The sequence below is a fragment of the Phlebotomus papatasi genome, chromosome 1 (genome assembly GCF_024763615.1).
Source record: "Phlebotomus papatasi isolate M1 chromosome 1, Ppap_2.1, whole genome shotgun sequence".
NCBI lineage: Eukaryota > Metazoa > Arthropoda > Insecta > Diptera > Psychodidae > Phlebotomus > Phlebotomus papatasi.
In genome coordinates, this window is record NC_077222.1 from 31,559,830 (window position 1) to 31,583,413 (window position 23,584).

The following is a 23,584-nucleotide window of genomic DNA, read 5'->3' on the forward strand; positions in this document are numbered from 1 at the left end:
GTGCCTAACTTCACACTCGTCGAAGGAGGCGAAGTTAGTCAGTTGTCAAATTTTCCGGCGTCTGAGTTGCAGTTTTTTTGTTTATACCGCAGAAAATTGTGAAATTTGCGAGATTTTCCTATAAGAATCAGTGAAAAGTGTCCCTAGGGATGAGTTCAGGAGGCATGCTATATGGTGGGGATGAGATTGGGGCTCTGGTCTTCGATCCAGGACATCAATCGCTAAGAGTGGGATATGCACAGGAAGACACACCAAAAAGTGAAATTCCGGCTGTTGTGGGCGTCGGTCCGGACAATACCACTCCAATAACAGATCTGGAAGTCAGACCAGACAACAATATCACACCCAGCAAGAGTAAGTCACTGGATTTGGGAAGGTAAAAGAAGATCTTTGAGGTTACTTTATGCACTTTTTTGCAGACTTCAAGTACTACGTGGATACAACTTTCCTGAATGTCCCAAGAACTGGCCTGGAAGTGCAAACATACATGAAGGATGGGATGATTGACAACTGGGATTTATTCGAAAAAGTCCTGGACTATGTGTATGCAAAGGTACGCCCGGAAACTCCAGGAACTTGATTACAAGAAGTAATACTAATTTTTCTGTTGCAGGTTATTCAGTCAGAATCTGAGTATCATCCTGTCCTGTTCTCTGAGGCTTCCTGGAATGTGAGGAACAACAGGGAGAAACTCACAGAATTGATGTTTGAGAAATACAACGTACCAGCATTTTTCCTGGTTAAAAACGCAGTTCTGGCGGCATTTGCTAATGGTAAGTCAAAGAAGAACTTGAAAGAATTTTGAGAATCATTATTTTATGTAGTTTACACCGATTTGTAAGGAAATTTCTGATTTTCAAAAAATAATAATTTCAGTTTTTTAATATTAAGTAAATATCAATTTGTAAAAATCTGTTATTTTCCGAAGCTTGCAAAATATTTCACTTATTAGTTTTGATTAATATAAATTTAAAGATATGGCAAAGTGTCCCCGCTTTGCGGAATGCTCGAACGCACGAGATAGAACTCTCCGTGAATTGTTTTATAAATCAAAAAAAAGCACTTGAAAATTAAAAAAAATCGGTAGGGTAAATTAAGCTAATTCAAAACCTGCTCCAAATGGAAACTTTTCGCTACTCTAAATGGAAACATCAATTTTTCCATGATAAGTACAGTACTGAATTACTATATTTATACATTTTCTATACCACAGTTTCATTATTTAATTAATTTTGCTCCAAATAAAGCGAAAATCCATTCATATTCACAAATTTTAGTTTGTTAATTTCTCAGAAAAAATAAAAGTGTACCTTTTCACCATCGAATTTTTCATCGATCGACCATGTTTTCCAATGAAAAACACAATAAGGTGACTGTTCTTTATTCGTTTTGTTTAATATTTATGTCATATTTCTGTCTAATTTTGGTTAAATTAAGTGCTAATCTTTATTGTTAACGTTACGTGAAGTTTTCAAATGAAATAATTATCTGTTTCGTGAACAAAAAGGGCTTTTCTGAAGTGTCTGCAAATGCTTCAATAGAAAACCCCGGAAATATGTTTTTTTTTTTTGAGAGATTTTCTTATTGTTTTAGATGGGAAAGAAGAAAAGACCAGGAATAAGAACAAATCCTGCACTTAGGGCAATTCAATAAAGTTATGGAAGCCTTTCGTCGTGGTTTCACTTACACTGTTTGTACCAAATTAGAAACTTTCCCTTGTCTCCATTTGGATTAATTTGTTTCCAAATAGAAGCATTTTACACTCGCTTATTTTTCTTAAGAAGTTTTAAAATTATATCTAATGAATTTTCACTAAACAGTAACATTCTAGAAGAGTCAAGGAGCAAATTTATGTAATTCTCTTCAGAAAAATTATGAACTTTTAAAGTGTTGAATCTTCTGTTAAAGTTAAAGCGTCTGGAAATGGTTTTGAATTAGGACATTTACCCTACTTAACCGATTAATAGCCGATGTGGACATGCAGCCGGGTTTGAAATTTCAATACGTTTCCAAAAAATCCAAATTTAACCAAATCGGTTGAAAAATACACCCTCCAAAGTGGTTAACCTTTAGACCTTCAATAATTCAAAATGGCGAATTTTCCGATCATAGATACAGTAGAATCTCTCTGAATTGGGCATTTGGGGCAAAATGTCATCCGGTGTATCGATAAATTTGGGCGTCAAAGCCTTTGTAAATTCCACAAAAAGCGCTCAATTAATAAAGAATCACGATAAAATGGGAAGAATTACAGCGAATTTGAGTAAATTTGCTTCATAATTAAACGTGAAAATTGTCAACAAAATTTTTCGCCCGATTGAAAAAGAGCCGATTGAGCGAGAGTCTACTGTATGTTTGAACGAAATGTTCACCTTGACTACCTCTAAAACATATCCAAAAATCATTGAAAAACCTTGGGCCAATTTTGAGAAAAACTGAAAAAACATGTTTTTTTTATTGGGGGTCATCGAAGACCGGAAGTCAATATCTCTTACGGTTTAAGCTCCAGGACGGTGACAAGTTGAAATAAAAGGATACCTCTTAATCCTGTTTATCAATTCACAACCGATTTGAATCGGTTCATAAATCCCTCAAAAGATCGCAGTAAGTGATCTTCGAATGACAATTGAAGTTTATTATTTGTTCACAACCGGTCTATAACCGATTAAAAACAATCCTGATGGTACAAGGTTTGCAAGACCTTTTCAAAAACCCAAAATTTGTTCAAAATGGTAGAGAAATACGCTTTCCAGCGTGTTAATATAATAATAATATGTTTAATCGTTGACCTTGACAATGACCAGTGATAAGCCCAGATAAGCATATGGTACCTGAGATTCTTTACAGGAGACCTCGATATGCGTGCAACTCGGAATGCGTGGAAATTCGATTGTGAGTTGAATTTTGGGGGTAAAGAATCGCGTCGAGTTTAATGTCCTTGTCGGTCGAAATGGATAAAATTGGCTCGTCGCGATTCTTTACCCCCCAAAATTCAACTCACAATCGAATTTTCACGCATTCCAATTTGCAAGCACCCCGAGTTGCACGCATTTCGAGGTCGCCTGTAAAGAATCTCAGCTACCATAAGCTTTTCTGGGCTTATCACTGGTCATTTTCTATTTTAAATAGTCTGAGTGGGGAAGACCAACAAAAGAAAAAAAGCTCATTGAAATCGGTTAATAAACATAAGTGATAGAGTCCGGTCCATATGGGTATAGTAAGGGTCGGGGTACAATGGGTTGGGGTAGAGACGGATGGGACCCATTATTAGAAAGATCGTGCTCTCAGATACAATATAGGCTAAAATTTCATCGAAATCCCTTTATAAATACAGAAAATGCAGTCCGGTCAAGACATTTTTGATTAGAGCTCGGGTCAGGGAACATCGAGGGAGGAGTGCGACCCACCGTTGGAAAGGTCTCGACCAGAGCTACAACATATTAATATTTAAAGAAAAAGCATTCGAGATCGATTAATCGAAAATCGATTTTTCGATTAATCGGACCTTCGATTAAACCGTATGAAATTGGGGTGTAGCAAGTTGTAGTGCTCTACGAGAGCTTTCCAAAACACCAAATTTTTTCGAATTCCGATAATTAGAGGCGAAGATATGACCATTTGAAAATTGAATTTTTGACCCACTCTTGCTCGAATCAGGGGGCTCGGAGGGGGTTAAGTTTGAAATTAATCGAAAGCTCTTAGGCCCAGCTATAACATACTAAAATTTGAGATCGAACGATGCCATAGGGGTTGAGTTATCGAAAAAACAAAATTGGGTGGTGTTCCAAAATGGCGGAAGGGGGGTGGGGGTGGATCTGACATAACCTATTTCTAACCACCCATCGACATTTAACCTTTGCCGAAAACCGTTTGTCGATATCTCTCTCCGTTCTCTCTCCAGAAGTGGTTATACGACGGACGGACGCAACGGACGGGACGGTCACGAAAATCGAGTTTTGGCGCACATGATTTTCGTGATCTATGAGTGTCAAAACGTGTACATCCAAAATTTGGGCCCGATCTGACGAAGTCGGATTTCACCTGTGCCACAAAAGCTGAGATTGTAAAGAATCTCAGCTAAAAGCCTAAAATCCGAATCGGCCTAAATCTCAAAATTCAAAATCTCGAATGGGGCGAAATCCCATATTTTACGAATTTATTCTCATTCATTATCCTCTGTAAAATTTCGTCCTTTTCATGATTTTGACCATTCGGGATTCTGGTTTTCGCGAGTTTAGCTTTTTGGGACTTTGGCTTTCTGGATTTTTGCCGGCACTGCTTAAGAATGCATTAGAAATTGATTTTATTGCTCGATCTTCACTGAGAGAGGAGAGCAGCAATTTCTTAATTTTTTCATTCCAAAAATGTCCACCTTCCATCCTTCGGAGACCACTTTTCGCAACAAATCTTCGCGTTCCAGACGATTTCTGAGAAATGGCGTCACGCTGTTTATCCGTCCGTCCGGTTATCGTTTTCGGCTGTTCGGTTGTCGTTTGCGATTTTTGTTTTTATTTTTGGATATGTTTTAGTGTGGTTGTCTGGGCGGACATTTCGACCTTATACGAAAATTCTGTTGAATCATTCCTAATTATTACAGTTTTTCAAGGTCAAGGGTTTAAAAACGACATAGAGAGCGTATTTCCCATTCGAATCGTATCATGTTTGGATTCATTGGAAAGGTCATGGAATTTCCGATAAAACTGAACCGGTTTATAACCGAAGACTAACTGCTCGAACTCTATGGAGAGAGAAGTATAAAATGAAATGTCGTAACGCTGTTTGTCCGTCTGTCCGTCCGGCTGTCATCAGATCTAGAGGCCAAACGGTTAGAGATAGCGACTTGGGACCTTCAGGGGACCCCCCATAAGTCGACCCAAGGATCGTTGACATGCCCCTCATTTCCCCCACCCCTCCCCTTCCTCTCCAAAACCATGTTTTTTTGGCATTGCTCGAAAACGCGTCTTTTTTCATTTTTGGATATGTTTTAGAGATTATCCAGGCGAACATTTCGTCCTTAGACGAAAATACCGTTGAATCATTCCTAATAACGGTTCTTCAAGGTCAAGGGTTAAAAATACACTGGAGTGCCCATTCATCTAGCGAATGGGGTCACGTTTGGGGTCGTTGGAAAGGTCTTGGAATTTCCGACAAAACTAAACTGGTTCTAATCGGTTTTGAATCGGTAATGAACCGGTTCATAACCGATAAATAATTTTGATCTGAAAATCAATCCTATTACTTTTAAAACTATTTTGGGGGATCTTTTGAGAGATTTATGAATCGATTCAAATCGGTTGAGAACCGGTAAACGGTAAATGATGCGAAAATACTTTTGCGGTATAGCATCTAAGTCTTTGCAACCCCTTTTTTTATCCGAAATACAAATATATTATTCATAAGTTATTGAGAGCGATCTTATGAGTTATTTATAAATCGGTTCAAATCGGGTGTGAATCGGTAATGAACCGGTTATGAGAAGATAAGGAATTTTTGTCCAAAAATAAATTTTATAACTTTTATAAGTATTTTTAGGGATCTTTTGAGTGATTTATATTAATCGGTTGAGAACCGATAAAGGTTACATAATGCAAAAGTACTTTTGAGGTATCTGAGTCACAAATTCGAGCAATTCGTAAAGCCTGGAACACTTTGCTACCGCTTTTTTTTCTTAAGTGTCCCATTTTCTAAATTTACCCTGATTGAAAAAAAGCTAGTGATTTTCCTAGGTAAAATTTGTAGCTTAGGGTAATTGTGCCAAATTCCGGCCAACTTGCCATTCCGGCCACCTTTATTATTCCTCGAATTTCCATGAAGTTTTAGTTTTTATATACTCTAGAGATTATACAATGCAAAAGAAAAACAGAAAATGTAATTTCGACAAACGAGATGACGTGAAACAGACATTGGAAGAAATCCCGAAGAGCAAGGAACTGTGAGAATAAAGGTGGCCGAAATAGGGGACCAAAGCCATGTTTATATTTTTATTCATTTTAAAATCTACTAAGAATGATTTTAGAGAAAATAAAGACGATAAATTGTTAACAATTTTCCAAGCAACAATCCTTAAGAAAAAGGAATAAAAAAAAATCAATTTGTATTAAAAATATTACATTTCAAATTTGAGATTTTGGCGCTTGCATGCAACTATGCCGAAATTTGGCACACTTACCCTAGCTAGATTCTAGGAATTCTAGGTTATCCTCTGCCATATTTTGATTTTGGTAATTTTTAGGGAGAGCAACAGCTTTGGTTGTTGACAGCGGAGCCACGCATACTTCAGCAATTCCTGTCCATGTAAGTTTGATTTTTTTGAGGGATTTTTCAGGGATTTTCCTTCGAAAGAAATTGCAGTAAAGTTTCCTTTCAGGAAGGTTATGTCCTGACTCAGGCTATAATCAAGTCTCCTCTTGGCGGAGACTATCTGTCCATGCAATGTCGTCAGTATCTTGAGGCTCAGGGGATCGATTTGACCCCGGCCTATTGTATTCAGAGTAAGGATGTCATCAAAGAGAGAGATACTCCGAGATTCGTGATGAAGAATCTCCCAGACAAGATCACAGCCTCGTGGCAGCAGTATATGCTGAGATCACTGCTGCAGGACTACCAGATGTCAGTGGTTCAGGTGTTGGAGTCACCGTATGACGAAAGAACTGCAGCCCAAATTCCAGCTGTTCACTATGAATTCCCCACGGGATTTCATCAGGATTTTGGTTCTGAGCGCTTCAAATTGGCTGAGAGTCTCTTTGATCACACAATGTTGGGCGCTGGTCAGTTGGCGTCCACGAGTGTTGGAATGTGCGATGCTGATGTGAGATTGTCACTCTATGGATCAGTCGTTGTGACTGGAGGGAATTCCCTGCTTCAGGGCTTTCCAGAGCGTCTCAATCGCGATTTACAGCTCAGGGCACCATCGAATACCAGGCTCAAGATGATTTCTGCCAATGGAAGTATCGAAAGGCGCTTTGGAGCTTGGATTGGAGGATCAATTCTTGCTAGCATTGGAACATTCCAGCAAATGTGGATCTCTTCGCAGGAATATGAGGAGTCTGGAAAGAGTCAAGTGGAGCGGAAATGTCCCTAAATAATGCAACTCTCTTCCCGGATAGATTAAGATTAATGGATTTTTTTTCTGATGGAATTTTGTGAAATTGTGCAGATTGAAGAAATTTTTAAGACTCTCCAAGTAGATGATCAGGTACGTGTTTTTTTTTCATCCCCTTGAATTTTTTTTTTAAACAAACCATTTTATTGCTAAATGCAGTTACAAATTTAGACAATTACAATTCACTTTTGGTGGCTTTGCCACGGTTCTGAACCTTCCCAATAAAATCCATGAGGTCTTTGTACATCACATCGGGCACTTCCATGGCGGCAAAGTGTCCTCCTTGCTCGTAGTAAGTGCTGTGGACTAGATTCAGGAATTTATCCTTGAGCGTCCAGTCGATACTGTGCGACAGGTCGTACTGGAATCGAGCACAGCCCGTAGGGACACTCGTAGGGACTCTGTCCATATTCATGGCCAATTGCCGGAAGGTAAAGGCTTCGGAGTACAGTCGCTGGGATGTTGTGATGGAGTTTGTAAGGTAGTACACCATGATGTTGTCCAAGAGGGAGTCCATTGTGAAGCGTTTGGAGAGTCCTCCATCGGGTAAATTGCGGTAGTCTCGGTTTGTCCAGGTGGAGAATTTCTCAAGAATGTATGCAGCCAATCCAATGGGATTATCAGTTAGGGCAGTGCCTAAAATTTAAGAAGTTAAAAAATATTTAGTGATACAAAAAGTCATAGATCAGTTTATGGTAAAGTGAAATTCTCAATGCTGGAAAATTTAATTTGGTCTTGAAAATTGCAGATTTCCCATGAATTTTTACACAAACTAAGTTTTTTTTTTTTAATTTGGACAGTTTTTTCTACAAAAACGTATTTGTCTCTTTTAGATTTTGATTTTTCGGGATTTTGGCCTTTTGAAATTTAGGCGTTCCGGATTTTGGTTTTTCGAGGTTTTTGCTTATTCGCGGTTTTGGCTTTTTAGGTTTTAGGATTATCCGGATTTTTGCTTTCGGAATTTTGGCGTTCGGGATTTTGGCTTTTCGTAATTTTGTCGTTCAGTATTTTAATTTTCAGAATTTTGTCTTTTGGAATTTGATCCATTCGGGATTTTGTCTCTTCTGGATTTTATTTTTTTTTTTTTAAGGATTTTGGCTCAATCAGAATTACAACGTACTCGGGATTTTTGCTTTTCGAGTGTTTGGCTTTCAGAATTTTGACTTTCGAGATTTTGGCTTTCGGAAAGTTTGGCTTGAGGGATTTTAGCTTTTCGGGATTTGTGCGCATTCGAGATTTTGTCTTCTGGATTTTGGGGTTTTGGGATTTCGGCTTTTCGGGATTTTGGCTTTTCGCGATTTTAGCGCATTCGGGATTTTGTCTTTTCTGGATTTTGTCTCTTCTGGAACTTTAGTTCAGAATTTTAGCTTTCGGCATTTCGGCTTTTCGGGATTTCGACGCATTCGAGATTTTGTCATCGGGATTTTGTCTCTTCTGGATTTTGGTTTTTCGGGTTTTCGTCTTTTCGGAATCTTTGCTTTGAGAATTTTGACTTTTCGGGATTTTAGCGCATTCAGAATTCCGTCTTTCCGAGATTTTGTCTCTTCTCGATTTTTGCTTTTCGGGATTTGGGCGCATTCGAGATTTTGTCTTCTGGATGGTTTTTTTTGGAGTTCGTCTTTTCGGAATCTTTGCTTTGAGAATTTTGGCTTTTCGGAATTTTAGCGCATTCTGGATTGCGTCTTTTCGGGATTTTGTCTCTTCTGGATTTTTGCTTTTCGGGATTTGGGCGCATTCGAGATTTTGTCTCTTCTGTATTTTACGTTTTTTTGGAGTCCGGCTATTCGGGATTTTAATTTTCAGAATTTTGACTTTTCGGGATTTTATCTTTTCTAGGTTTTTTGTCTCTTCTGGATTTGGGTTTTTCGGGATTTTGGCGTGCGGAATTTTGGCTTTCGGGATTTCGGCTTCTCGGGATTTTGACGCATTCGAGATTTTGTTTTCGGGATCTTGTCTTTTCTGGATTTTGGCTTTTTGGGATTTCGGCTTTTCGGGATTCTTGCATTCGGAATTTTGTCTTTTCGGGATTTTAGCGTATTCGGAATTTTGTCTTTTCGGTATTCTGTCTCTTCTGGATTTTAGATTTTCGGGATTCTGGTGTTCGCGGTTTTGCCTTTACTTAAACTTTTTATTTGACAATTTTTTTTTTCGTACTCGAAGTCCATAATCGTTAGATTCTTGGATATGATGCACGCATTTTCACGAAATTCCTGAGCATATTCCTATTTGATATTCCTTATAAATTTTGCAAAATTAATTTCATCTCGGCTGAAGTATATTCTAAAGTCGAAAGCATTTAAACACATACTTTAGTCGAGATAAAATCAAACATCAAAAAAACAAAGATTGAAATAGCGATATCAGTTGATGTAACCGAGTTAGTGTAACACGGTCGTACAGTTGTTTAAACTCTTAGGTTCTTTTCTTGGTGAATTGCAAGAATTAACATAATATGGGTAAAATGTCTTTTTTGCAATGAGCTTACAATCATCCCATTTGTAGTATTCTTTTGAGACACTATTCTTTGATTGGTTTAACACTTGCTTAAAGAATTGTTAATTTGTTATTATTTTATTTATTAATTTTAATTAAGCATTTTAAGATTCGTTCGTTCATTATTTCATTCGTATCTTAATTATTCTTGTATTAAAAGAATTAGGCAGTCAAGAAAAGAAAAAAAAAGACTGTCCTAGATAATGTTGAGTTATGGTGGGGGTCGTCCAAGATCCGAAGTCTATATCTTTTACAGTTTGGCCTCTAGCCGTGTTACAAGTTGAAAAAAGTGGATTATATAACTGTTCTTTCTTTGAATTCAATCTGTAGAAATATGAACCTTAATTTTTGTAAAAATGCGTCAAAATTTTCTTTAAAAAGCAATTTTTGACGGAAATTGTTCGATACATTTGATATAAAAAAAAAACGTGGTTTTAATTTGGAAAAACTGGAGTGTACGAAAAATGATGGTTATTATTAATGATACTCTTGCGATTCATATAAAAAAATCCTAAGTTGCTCTCTGTAACCGTTCAGCTTTAAATTCTGGTAACACACGGACGACGAATAAAACAGTCCAACAGCATGATAACATTTTTCAAAAATATCGTAAAGTTTTGTACAAAATTTTAGAGAATTAAAGCCTCTTGGGAGCAATTTTTGACAAAAAATATCTTTTTGACGGAGTTTTGACATTTTTCTCTACAGTATAGTACTTGTGATGCCCTTCAAAAATCCAATTTTTGACAAATATCTTCCAAAATACTTCAAAATTTGATGTTTTGATGTATATTGATGCGATATACGTGTATTATGGCCCCTATACACTAGAGAAATATATGTCCATATTGAAAGAAATTCCTTATGCTTGTGTAGGAAAAACTCTTCAATATGGACATAAATTTCTGTAATGTGTAGTGGTCATTATCTAAGTAATGGTTTTTTAAGTTCTCCGTTTTCACGAAAATTTCTAATGTTTTTGATCTAAATTTACCGTAAAATTTTGAACTTAAGTCTTTAGGAACACTGACAAACTAATTAACTTTTTTCCTCGTTACTTTAACACTTTTTAGGTGTAAAAATATATCAACATTTTTAATGTTATTTTACACCTTTTTAAGTGTAAAATTAACATGAAAATGGTAACTTTAACCCATAATACACGTAAAAAGGTTAATATTTACACCTTTTTCGATCAATAATGCAGGGTAAAATTAACATTTCCGGAATGTTATTTTAACTTTTTCGGATTTCTCTCAAGTGAGTGAATGGTGGAATTCTTAAAGGTTGTAGGGATCGCAATCTCAATTGTTTTTGATTAGATAATTTTGAAAATAATTAGATTATTAGCACAGTTTTTGAGCTCAACTACACAGAAAAAAAATCATAAATATTTGTGAATTCCTTCTAATTAAAAATTTTGTAAATGTTTGTAATTTTTTCACAAATATTGTTCGTAACATGATCATTTAACGAGCATTCTTTTACAAATATTTGTTTGTAAATGTTTGTAAACACACAAAAAATGTTCGTCAAATTTCGTAATTTCTTCGTAAAATTTCGTCAAACAAACAAAATTGGTCGAACAAATGTTTGTAGAAAACAGCAGAAATGTTCGTCAAGGGCTCATATTTCGAAAAATGTGAAAAAGTACAAACTTTTACGAACTTTTTTGTGGGTTATGCGATTTAGGAGCATTTTGTAAGTCCCCAATAGGAATTCACAAACATTTACGGACAATTTTACAACATTTTCTGTGTAAGGTTTGATCAATGAAATGAGTTTTACAAATTCAAATTTAAAATACTCACCAATGGTATCAGGTTTAGTGCACTGTATGTGCATGTATCCACTCTCCTCCAGAATGAAACTAAACTTTGACCAGAAGGGATAGAAGAAATGAACAAATTCCTTGGGGATGAAGTATGAAGGATAGAAGCTGGCGATGGTCATTTTAATAGCATACGATGGAGCCATAGCTCCGCACATATTCGAATGATAGCCTGAAATAGGACAAGGTTTAATTTCCTTTGCCATTTCGAGATTGTTTTGAAAGTCCTTACCAATAACGTTTTCGGGGAAGAGTGTAGCCAAACTTGAGCCAATGATTGATCCCCAATCACCGCCTTGAATGTAGAATTTCTGATAGCCCAGACGAGTCATTAGATTTCTCATTATCACAGCAATTTCAACATATCCCAAATCCTTCTTAGCTGAAGCCTGTGACCATCCATATCCCGGTAGACTAGGTGCAACAATTTCGAAATCATACTCTTCGTTACCCTTTAGTTTTTCAATCAATGAATAAAATTCTACAACGGATCCTGGCCATCCGTGGAGAAGAAGAATTGGCAGCACTGGACGTCCAGATGCTTTGGCTGGTTTTACGTGGATAAAATGCATGTCTAAGCCTTGAATTTGTGTCTTAAAATGGGGATATTTGTTGAGGTAGGTCTGACGCAGTTCCCATTTGCTCAAGTATCCATCCCTCCAGTACTTAATCACCTGCTTGAGGTGATTGCTGTTGAAACCATATTCGAAATTGACACCTTCCAGGGGCGGATGGTATTCGGGTACATTCTCCAAACGAGTCTTTAGCTTACTAATCACCTGCAAAAGTTACAATGTGAAACAGTTGGAGGGGATTTAAAGGAATGATTTGTGAAAATTAAAATTGGATTGCTCCATGGTGATGTGTACTCTATCAATTTGTCCACGTCTTATCGGTATTATTTGACTAGAAAGCGAAATCAACATGAATATCTTGTTTAAACACGTCTGGAAAATACTTGCGATAAAATTGAAGAAAAAAATACGTGAAAGATGATATGAAAGTTATCGTGAAATTAGGTCTTCAACTTTGTTGTTTAAAAGGAAATTAAAATTTCATTGAGGCTTCTTTACGGAATTTGTACATTTTTATTGAATTGTGTCTGTACTCAAAAACATTTCCGGGATTTATTATTGAACTTACAAATTGAAGAAAAATTAAAATTATCCCTTCAAAGTGTTATAGCCTATTAATATTGAAGTTTTGCGAATTTTAAATGATTTTCCAAATCCACCGCAACTTCTCATTAGATACGGTTTAACTAGGATTATAATTAGTGTCTAAAAAATAGACCACGCCCCCAATGATTCTTGTACTTGAAAAACTAAAACATTGTAGGCTAGATTGTTTTTTAAGCGGATAATTACTTTCTTAAAAGAGTTGAAAAAAGAGTTTTAATATGAATCATACGTATTAGCAATTCAGATTTCATTTAGATATTCGAAAAAATACATTTTAAAAACGGCACCGAACAAGAGAGATTTCATTATTGAAATTACTGAAATCTACATAAAAGAATATAAGCCACGCCTTCTTCAAAGGCAAGTCTATTTTTATGTGAACTGTCAATCATTTTGCAAGAAACATATTTTTTTACGAAGACCTAAGGTAGGGTGGGCAAAAAAAAAATATATATATATATTTTTTTACTGATATTCTGGACAGGGATGATCCTCTTAATCGTGCTATTCCGATAAAAAATTAAAATGGGAAATCTTCTGAACATTTTTTAGTACATGACTGTTCTAATACGCTTTAACTCTTTAACGACGAGACACTTTTTACGGACTGAAAATCAACAATAAAAATTAGGCTGAGAAGCATAATCAATGATAAGTCTTACATCTAACCTTTTAAAGTCCAACAGACTCTGATTCGGTCTATTCTGTGCTTCTATGAACGATAGGGACAAAAATAGCCAAAAATTTAAGTAATTTTTCTGGCAATACCAATGAATAATATTTTTCGGTTTACTGAAAAATATTACGTATGAGTATTGTAGTTTTTATTGCCAAAAGGGTTTTGCTTAAAAAAATTAGAAGTATATAAAAAATAAATAAAATCAATTATGAATTTGAGAATTTAAAAATCCACCATTTTTGAGCTTAAATATTTAACTAATAGGAAATAGCTAAAGACTTGCAAAAAATATTTTAGATTCCTTCAACCTTCTACTTTACAATTATGTACAGACATAAGAAAAAAATAACTTTAGGTAGTCAGGAAAAATTATTTTCTTTATGGGACACAAGTGTTCCAATCGTCCTTAAAGGGTTAACGGTATCGTCTTTTCTTTATGTTGGTTCCTGTCTCGACTGTATTCCCCAGTCCTCGTCTTTTCCAAAGCCACTAAACAGTCGAGACAAGAACCAACAACAACTCAGAACCAAATGAGAACAGTTATATCTACTACAAAAAAAAATTATGAGAATGTTTTCCCTTTTCATTTCTCTTTGGAATAGCACCATAATCTCCATGAATTAATCAAAGAGTGAATATTGGCTGTTTTTTTTTTAAGGAAATGGGATTAAAAATAGCCTCATTTTACCTGTAAAATTTTCTTGGATTTTTTAATAAACTTTCTGTTTAAAATTCGTCATTAAACTATTTTCAAATAGATTTTTTTTATCTTATTAAATTATTTGTATAGACGAGAAGATTTCCATAAAAATTATCTAAAATTAAAACATTACTAAATGAGCTTAAAAAATACTCTTTAAAACAGGTCTCAAAAGCTTTTTGCGCAAAGTTCCTTTCAAGAATTCCCCAAAAATTCAATGCAAACCGATTTTGATTATTTGTGAACGGATGTGAAAAACTCGAAACATTCGCGAAAGTTCTTCTAACTGACTGTTAACTCTTTCGTCTCTTTTGGGACGAGAGTACCCAAAGCAGCATATGAATGTTCTGTGAAAAACAATGTTTTTTAAGTATTCAGAATTGATATAAATCCGATTCTTGTGGATGATTGCAAACTATAAGGATGTCCAAATGTGAGATATTGTTTGTAGGACCTCAATTAATTCCTGAGCTTAGATATTTTTGATTAAAAATTGTGAAATTGGCTTGCAGCATATGCTGCGGTCCGGAAAGAGTTAAGAGGAATTCCCACGAAAATTCACATGAAGAATTTCATTCCGGATGCGAATACGGTCGGTTAGATGACATTGCAACTTCACTAAACAGAAGTTGATCAAAATTTTGCGCAATTTTTCTTTAAAAAAATTACCATAAATACATTTTTAGTTCAATAAATGATTTTTTCAAATAATTTTGAGCTTTTTTGGAAACCTAATAAGATTCAAAAAAGGGGCTTTTAGGCCAGTAAAGGCGTTTTTTGGGATAGCAAGGCTATTAAAGTGAGCTAAATCTTAGTGTTTTTGAATAATTTTTAGTTTTCTGTTTTTTTGTTCTTAAATATTGTGTAGGATAGGGCATGGCCTCTCCCTGCCCCATGATATGTACTTGATATCCTTTACGTATTACGTTGTTATTCGTATAGTGCGCCTATGGGAGAGTGGTCTGATTTTACTGCACGAACTCAAAGAGAGAGTAATATAGATAACAATCTGCTTTATTCAAATTTAATTTGTCAACGGTCTCTAGAGCTCAAACTGTTAAAGACATTCCTATGACCGAAAAAATTTTCGACATCGAATTTTCGTAGGTAAAACTTTAACTATACTCCGGAGGGCCCATTTTTTAACCGATTTGCTTAAATTTGGATTTTTTGGAAAGGTCTTGAAATTTGCAATCCGGTTGCATCCATCCCTATCGGTAATGAATCTGTAAAGTACTTGTAATTTGTCTATCTTTCTTTAATATTTGATTTTTATTCGTCCGAAATTTTGTTAAAGGGCTAGAGGTCGAACGGTAAAAGATATCGATATCGATTTGCGGTCTTTGACAATTTTTCGATTCACTTTCTTCCCTCCTCTTCAAAACCATGTTTTTTGGTTTATTTCGAAAACGGGCCCTGCGATTTCATGATTTTCGAATACGTTTTGGGGGCAGCCTAATAGCTTTCGTTGTCTTGACTGTTTTCACTCGTTCTTGCGACTTCTGATTCTGTAAAATAAATTGCATATTTTCCTGATCTCAGATAGGAAATCGCTCGCTCTTGCGATCTAAATAAAATCGCACGTTCTTACGATTAATAAAAATGCAATCGCGCGCTATTGCGATATTTGAGAAAGAAGTTGCATACTTTTCTGATATCAAACCGGAAAATGATCGCTCTTGTGATCTCTAAGAGACAAATCGCATATTGTTGTGATCTCTTAAGACACAAATCAAACGTTCTTGCGATCTCTGAAGAAGAAATCGCACTCTTGTAATATCCGAGAAGGAAATCGCATGTATCTGCGGCCGCCAAACAAGAAATCGTACTTCTATGACTGAAAAAATGTTCGACATTGAATTTTCGAAGGTTATATTTTTAAGTACTTCAAACTTATTTCAAAACTTAGTATGGATTAGAGTTTAAAAGTAAAATGCTTTTAAAAAATTGCAATTTAATAAAAATTATAAATTGTAAGATATTTTTTTTTGTAATTTATGAACCAAATTAAATCGATAGTTAACCGTTATGAACACAAGTATTATGTGAAAAACATAACTCACGTGAGCTCTATCTTGTGAGTTCTAGCACTCAGCGAAGCTGGAACGTTTTGCCATCTTTTTTTTTGTGAAAAAATGTGGACTCTAATTCTGCACTAGTTGGAACTCCAGGGCTCATTTTATCAGAAGTATTGTAGTACCCTTCTATTTAATACTCCCTCCGTTCCGAAATAAGTCGTACGTTTGGCGAAGAATTAGGGATTAAGGAATGGTTTCAGAAAATGTTTTTGTTATTTGCAAATATCTTATGTATGAACTGTCCTCCATGTTCAGGGATAATATGGGGATCCTATCACGATGGTAAGTTGAGGAATTCATCTGTTGAAGTTGTCTATTTTTCGCGTTTTTTTTTAAAGAGCTCCGGTAGATAGTTAATTATTAAAAAATGGACTGTGATTAACATTATAGGCTAGAATTTGTTCTACATTTTTAGTATGCATAAGTAGAACTCAACAGTCATTGCCAATATGACACTTTTTATTGGTCAAATTTTGTAGAATGAGCTTTTTTGTGTGTTCAAATATCTGGGTGCTAAATGGTTAGAGATAGGGACTTGGGACCTTCGGCGGATCCCTCCATAAGTTGACCTTGGGACCAGTAATATGTCCCTAGTTTTTATCCCGCTCCTCCCCTTCCCCTCCAAACCAATGTTTTTTGTGATTGGTCGAAAACATGCCGTGCGATTTTTTTTTCAAGGGAAGGGGAAAGGTGGGGGCTAAATAAAGGATATATTAATGGTCCCAGGGTCAACTTATGGGGGGGGGGGGTCCACCGAAGGTCCCAAGACCCTATCTCTAACCATTTAGCACCTAATTTAGATTAAAAATAAAACGTAAAGACATTTTTAAGACATTCGTTCCTCAACTTACCATCAAGACTGGACCCCAATTTTAGATCTGAACATTAATAATAGTTCTTTACAATCGATATTTGTTGATACACAAAAAATTTACCAATAAACTTTCCCTTAATCCCAATTTTTTCCCAAACGTATAACCTATATCGGAACAAGAATTTTTCCCAAACGTACTACTTATTTCGGAACGCAGGGAGTATTTGTAAAAAATTACCGATTCGTCATTTAGAATTTATGAAAGAGGCATGGCTGGGCGTGGCCTAGTTTTCTTTGTGTAATATCCTAACGTTAAATAACACAAATTGATATTTTTACTCTTCTTATGCGATAAAATTTCTTTCTAGATATATTTCCAATATATAATATATTTCATAAATTTAATCTTTTGTTCAGTAATTAAATTTCGTGTTATTTGCTTCCATTAAAGTTACCATCTCATCTGTTAATTTCTCATTAAAAAAAGAAAAATATCATCCTTTTATTCTTCAATGATTTTCACCTTGAAATTGGATATTGCGAAATCTTGAATTAGGGTTCGCAAATCTTGATTTACTTCCTTTACTTCATATATTTCTGTGTATTTGTGTGACAATCAAGATCAGAGAAGGGGAATATCTTAGAAAACGTTTCACGCCGATTTAAAATCAATATTTTCCCTCAAAAATGTGTATAACTGCTAAAATTTATTTAGAATTCTATAAATATTTCTTCTAATTGGTCATTTATGTTTATAAATTTGATATTTCTGAATGATTTGCCAGATGATCATGACTTTGTAAATTCAATTCAATACCAACTGACGAGATTTTAACTGACCTCAAGGACAAACACGCAATATACAAAGCAACTCAATTGTAATTTTTTTATGCATAATGGGCGATGATAATTAGAAAAGAAGATATTTTATTTAACGTAAACTCACCTCGGCGGAGTAGGAAATCTTAAAAGGATGCACAGCAGTGTCTTCCTTGTAGGATGCCCTATCTCCTGGACCCCAATAGGCAGCAACATCTACATTGGGCTTGGGTAGTGGTCCAAAGGTCTGCCTATAGATTCTTACACCCAAAAAGCCACACATCCCAATGAAGATGAGAATAAAATTCTTCAGTAAACTCATCTTGGAAGCAGTGTCACAACTCTGCACAGGAATAAACAAGAGATTCCAGTTATGCAATTAAGAATACGGTAGAATGTGAAGCGTCTTGGGAAGAAAAACACAAATTGAGTGGAAATTCTTCTTGTCTTCCTGGCCTCACTCTTCGCACTGTTGGACAATTTTCGACGGTGTGTGAGTTTTGGTGGAATGAACATAAATTGATAGGGAGAGAGACTATCGTGGAGAGCGATATGGTGGGGAATAAACGCAAGTTGTATTTGTAAGACAGAGGAGATTACTGTTTGATGGAAAAAAAATCTATTTCACAAGTCGAAGAAAGAACGTACATCTGCTTCAAGAAGCTGTTTGGCGCCTCATTCAATCCAATTCATTCACTATCGTCACTATCTTGATATTCTCCGTGGTTTTCAGTTTAAGTTTTGGCAATAAATTTGCTTTGTAAGAAAGAGGTACTCACCTGAAGGTTTCTATGGAACTGGCAACCGAAACCTGCGTTGAGCTCGGATGGTGAAGCACTAATGATCAAAATGCTCCGTCATCTGATTAACAGCCTGGTCACATACACAAGCCGGCCGGCTTGGTGGAAATGTGTGTCGAAATGGCTCAAATACAGCAAGACCTTGACTCTTTTTCTGGACGCAATAAATTTAATTATTGTTAGAATTTATTACAATAACAACTTTATGTGAATGGCACAATTTCAGATGAAAGAAAGTCACCTATACGTAAAATTCTTTCAGCGAGTGTTAAAATTACACTCAATTGAAAATAGGGCTTAAAATTACACATAATTTATTTAAAGCTTTCAAATGAATCAATAAGATATATGTGTGATTATGAAGGAATCACACCTAAAATTATGAATTTACTTAAATTATTAGACTACTAAAAGGCTGAAATCTTGCAAAAATCGCAAGCTTTTGTAATCTTTCTGAGCGGAAATCGCTCGCTCTTGCGATCCATTAAAAAGAAATGCCATATCTTTACGATCTAATGGCGGAAATTGTTTATTTTTGTGATTTCTATGAAAGAAATTGCATGTTTTTGCGATCTCAGAGCAGAAATCGCTTGCTATTGTGACCTCTAAGAAATAAATCGCACACTTTGTGATCTCTGTGGAAGAAATTGCATATTTTTGCTATCTGAGAGCAGTAATTGTTAGCTCTTGCGATCTCTAAGAAAGAAATCGCATGCTTTTACGATCCCTGAGAAAGAAATCGCATATTTTAGCGATCTCAGAGCAGAAATTGCTAGCTCTTGCGATCCCTGAGAAAGAAATCGCATATTTTAGCGATCACAGAGGAAAAATTGCTAGCTCTTGCGATCTCTGAGAAAGAAATCGCATATTTTAGCGATCTCAGAGCAGAAATTGCTAGCTCTTGCTATCTCTAAGGAAGAAATCGCATGTTTTTGCGATTTCTAGGAAAGAAATTGCATATTTTTGCGATCTCAGAGCAGAAATCGTTCACTATTGTGACCTCTAAGAAATAAATCGCTCACTTTGTGATCTCTGTGAAAGAAATCGCGTATTTTTTCGATCTAAGAGCAGAATTTGCTTGTTCTTGCGATCTCATAGAAAGAATTGCAAACTTGTGCAATCTCACAGCGGAAATCGCTGTACCGTACGGTTTTATGATCTTTTAGAAAGAAAATTGCATACATTTGCTATGCCGCTTGCTCTTGCGACTTTTAAGAAAGAAATCACATACTTTTGCGATCTCTGTGAAAGAAATCGCACGTTCTTGCAATCCCTTAAAAAGAAATTCCATATCTTTGCGATCTAATAGCAGAAATTGCTCAATTTTGCGATTTCTAAGAAAGAAATTGCATATTTTTGCGATCTAAGAGCAGAAATCGCTCACTATTGTGATCTCTAAGAAGTAAATCGCTCACTTTGCGATTTCTGTGAAAGAAATCGCATATTTTTGCAATCTCAGAGCAGAAATTGCTAGCTCTTGCGATCTTTAAGAAAGAAATCGCATGCTTTTGCGATCTCTGAAAAAGAAATCGCATACTTTTGCAATCTAAGAACGGAAATTGCTCGTACTTATGATCTCTAAGAAAAAATCAAACACTCTAACGAACGGAACTAACAGGCTCTTGCGATAGCTGAGCGAGAAATGACACGCTCTCGCGATCTCTGAGAAATATATTACATACTGGTGCTATTTCAGAGCGGAAATTGTTCGCCTTTGCGATATCTAAGAAAGAAATTGTACGCTCTACGATCTCTTAGGAAGAAATTGTATACTTGTGCGATCTCAGAGCGGAAATCGCATGGTTTTTCGATCTCTAAGAAAGAAATCGTGCGCTATTGTGATCTCTAAGACAGAAATCGCACGCCCTGGCAATCTCAAAAAAAGAAAAAAATCGCACTCAATTGCTATCTTTGGGAAATATATTGCATACTTGTACGATTTCAGAGCGGAAATCGCTCGCTCTTGCGATATCTAAAAGAGAAATTATACTGTTTTGATATCTCTGAAAAAGAAAATTGCATACATTTGCTATGCTGCTCGTTCTTGCGACTTTTAAGAAAGAAATCGCATGCTTTTGCGATCTCTGAGAAAGAAATCGCACATTCTTGCGATCTCTGAGAAAGAAATTGCATACTTTCGCGACTTCAGAGCGGAAATGCTCGTTCTTGCGATCTCTGAGAAAGAAATTGCATACTTTTGCGATCTCAGAACGAAAATCGCTAACTCTTGAGATCCATAAAATGGCGTCTACACATTAGTAGAAATTTCTTTAAAAAATGCCAAAGAAAATTTCCCCTATCCTTGTAGGCAGAAACGTCAGAATTTTTTTTAAAAAAAGGCCATTGTTGACGAAAATTTCTACTAGTGTGTAGACACCGAAATTACATATTTTTGCGATCTCAAAGCGGATACCGCACGCTCTTTCAATTTCTACTTTCTCTTTGCTTTTTATATAATTTAAATTAATACGTTTAAAAATGAATTAAAATGTAGACATGAATTTGACTGTAATTTTGGACACTATGCTTGTAATATTGTACATTTCTTGTAATTTTGGACAGTTAATTCGCCTTAATTGGATGTCCACGAAACGAAAAACGTAATTCACAACACAGAAAAAAATGTTTCGTAAAGATGTTTGTAAATGTTTGTCAATTCCTATTGGAGGCTTACGGAATGCACGTAAACCGTAAAACCCACTAAAAAGTTTGTAAAAGTTTGTACTTTTTCACAAACTTTGTGCGGTTTGTGCGTAACATTATCACTTGACGAACATTTTTGATCTTTTACAAACATTTGTCGGTACATTTTTGTTTGTCTGGCAAACAAATGACAAAATTTTACGAACATTTTTCTGAGGGTTTACGAACAATTATGAAAACAAAATGTTTGTAACAGAACAAAAAAATGCTATTCAAGTGATCATGTTACAATGTTTGCGAAAAAAGTACAAACATTTACGAACTTTTTAGTGGGTTATGCGATTTACGAGCATTTTGTAAGTCCTCAATAGGAATTCATAAACATTAAAGAACAATTTTACAATTTTTTTCTTTATTATTTCATAAAAATCAATTTAATTTATTTGCTTTTGAAAATTTATCAAAATAGCAAGATAATAAAAATTAATAATCCATGCTTAAGAAATTAATGTGAAGCAATCAATTATACAGCTTCTTCTTTTCCAGTTCATTAATCTGATGTCAATCGAGGTCATACTGTTTTGAACTTGAGCGCGTATAAAAAATGTATATATTAGATAAACACCGGCTTTATCACACAACAAAACAGACACACTACACCGAAGAATTGTTGACTTTATATACTATTCTGTGTGTCTATTTCAGACCACATTTTATTACACTCTCACTCACGAATTTATTTATATTCTACGCGAGAAACAAACCCAAAACATGCACTCAGAATCTTTGCCTCATCAAAAGTGACTCTTTGGAGTTTACAAGGACAGGAAAATTGTGTTATCGGTGTGATTTTCTTTCTGATCGAAGTATTCCCAGCCGGTCGCGAAGGTCAATTGGAACACGGTGTGACGATATTGAGCTCAAAATCTTAACTGATTGTATAGATAGATTATGACGAAGAAAGTATAATTCAAGATTCAGTTCATAAATTACTTGAATAATTTAATAATATGAAGAGTTTGTGATAATATTTGTGCGTTATCAATTTTCCCTCACGAACTGCTGTTTTGTGATCTTTGCGAGTACTTTAGCTGATAAATGCCCCCTTTAATCCTTGATAATGAAAATCATACCCCAGAAACACGACTGTTCAATTTGTCAATGATTCTGATTTTCAATTATTTGTAGACGTAGACGATAATTACTGGTTCATTTTTGCATCTTAATTATCGATGTTATGCTATGCAAAAGCACATAATAAATATATTTCAAGGTTGTGTAATGACAATATCCTATACCTCCTATAGGCATATATGCTTATAGTTCAACGTGTATTTCATTAACACAATATGAACCCTTATGCAAAATTTGATGAAAAAAATCATAAAATTTACAGTTTGGTAGATAAACTTTTGATAGATATAAAGAATACTGGCGAAAAGTTTGTGTATTTATCGTGTAAATGCAACACAAATGTGAATACACAAAAGTTACACGGTTGTGTAAATTTACTGTTATTAATTTTAATTGATTTTTGTAATAATCACTTGTATTTGAAATAAACTAATGCATCGGCAGGTTAAATTCTTAATAATGTCACAGTCCAAATTCCTCAAATATGAAATACGCCGACGCGACGATTGAAATCAAAATGTGGAATTTGAGTGATAAATACAGGATATTGTGGTATTATGCACTTCGGGATGATGCACCTGATGAGCTCATGCAAATAATCATGTAGAAATTGCCTACTTTTGGGAGCTAATTTGTAAAATAATTTTTAAAGTACCTCTAAATCTTCCCATTCAAAGCTGGAGTTTAATTCTTGAATAGTGTTCTGTAAGTTATTTGAAAGAAATCTCCTGAGGATATGCAAATTTTCAGTATGCATAAAGCCATTTTGCGCGATTTTCTTCAGTCACGAAAATATGCATAATCCTGCACTGAGATAGAAAAACGGGGGTACGATTAACTTTTTTTCCTCATAACTTTAACACTTTTTAGGTGTAAAATATATCAACATTTTTTAATGTTAATTTTACACCTTTTTAAGTGTAAAATTAACATGACAAAAGGTAATTTTAACCCCTAATACAACTATGTAATATTTACACCGATTTTGAATCAATACTGCAGGGTAAAATAAACATTTCCGGAATGTTATTTTAACTTTTTCGGATTTCTCACTTACGTGTGGAGAGTCCCCTGGATTCTTACGAAAATGTTGTTTGAAAACTCGAAATTAGTTGAAATTTCTTATTGAAATTTGAATTTTCGAAATTGTCTGGAAATTTTCGAATTTTTGAAACTGAGTTGTAATTGCAATTGAATTTAAATTTTTTAAACAATGTTTTCGTACAAAGTGGTTAAAATTTACGAAATATAATACCAAGAAGCTGTTAAAGAATTGCTTAGTGATTATGAATGAAATTATAATAAGCAGG

General features: G+C 35.1%; 2 protein-coding genes across 4 annotated transcripts; one reads left to right on the plus strand and one right to left on the minus strand.

Moving 5' to 3' along the window:
• Positions 1-33: 33 nt before the first annotated feature.
• Positions 34-7,194, plus strand: LOC129798816 (actin-like protein 6B). Its single transcript, XM_055842192.1, has 5 exons — positions 34-354; positions 420-553; positions 614-773; positions 6,233-6,294; positions 6,368-7,194. The coding sequence occupies exons 1-5, from the start codon at positions 150-152 to the stop codon at positions 7,079-7,081; spliced, it is 1,275 nt and encodes a 424-aa protein (XP_055698167.1). The 5' UTR covers positions 34-149; the 3' UTR covers positions 7,082-7,194.
• A 29-nt stretch (positions 7,195-7,223) lies between these two features.
• LOC129798814 (juvenile hormone epoxide hydrolase 1-like) lies at positions 7,224-23,186 on the minus strand. Of its 3 annotated transcripts, none has more exons than XM_055842175.1 (6): positions 21,873-23,186; positions 18,477-18,651; positions 17,825-18,040; positions 11,659-12,205; positions 11,407-11,598; positions 7,224-7,738 (listed from the first exon to the last, which is right to left on the minus strand). In XM_055842175.1, exons 3-6 carry the CDS (start codon positions 18,017-18,019, stop codon positions 7,278-7,280), a joined length of 1,395 nt encoding a protein of 464 aa, XP_055698150.1. In that variant the 5' UTR covers positions 18,020-18,040; positions 18,477-18,651; positions 21,873-23,186; the 3' UTR covers positions 7,224-7,277. The 3 variants fall into 3 exon arrangements, with proteins under 3 accessions (XP_055698150.1, XP_055698149.1, XP_055698148.1); XM_055842174.1 differs by having other exon boundaries at positions 21,766-23,186; XM_055842173.1 differs by having other exon boundaries at positions 21,718-21,937.
• Positions 23,187-23,584: the final 398 nt, after the last annotated feature.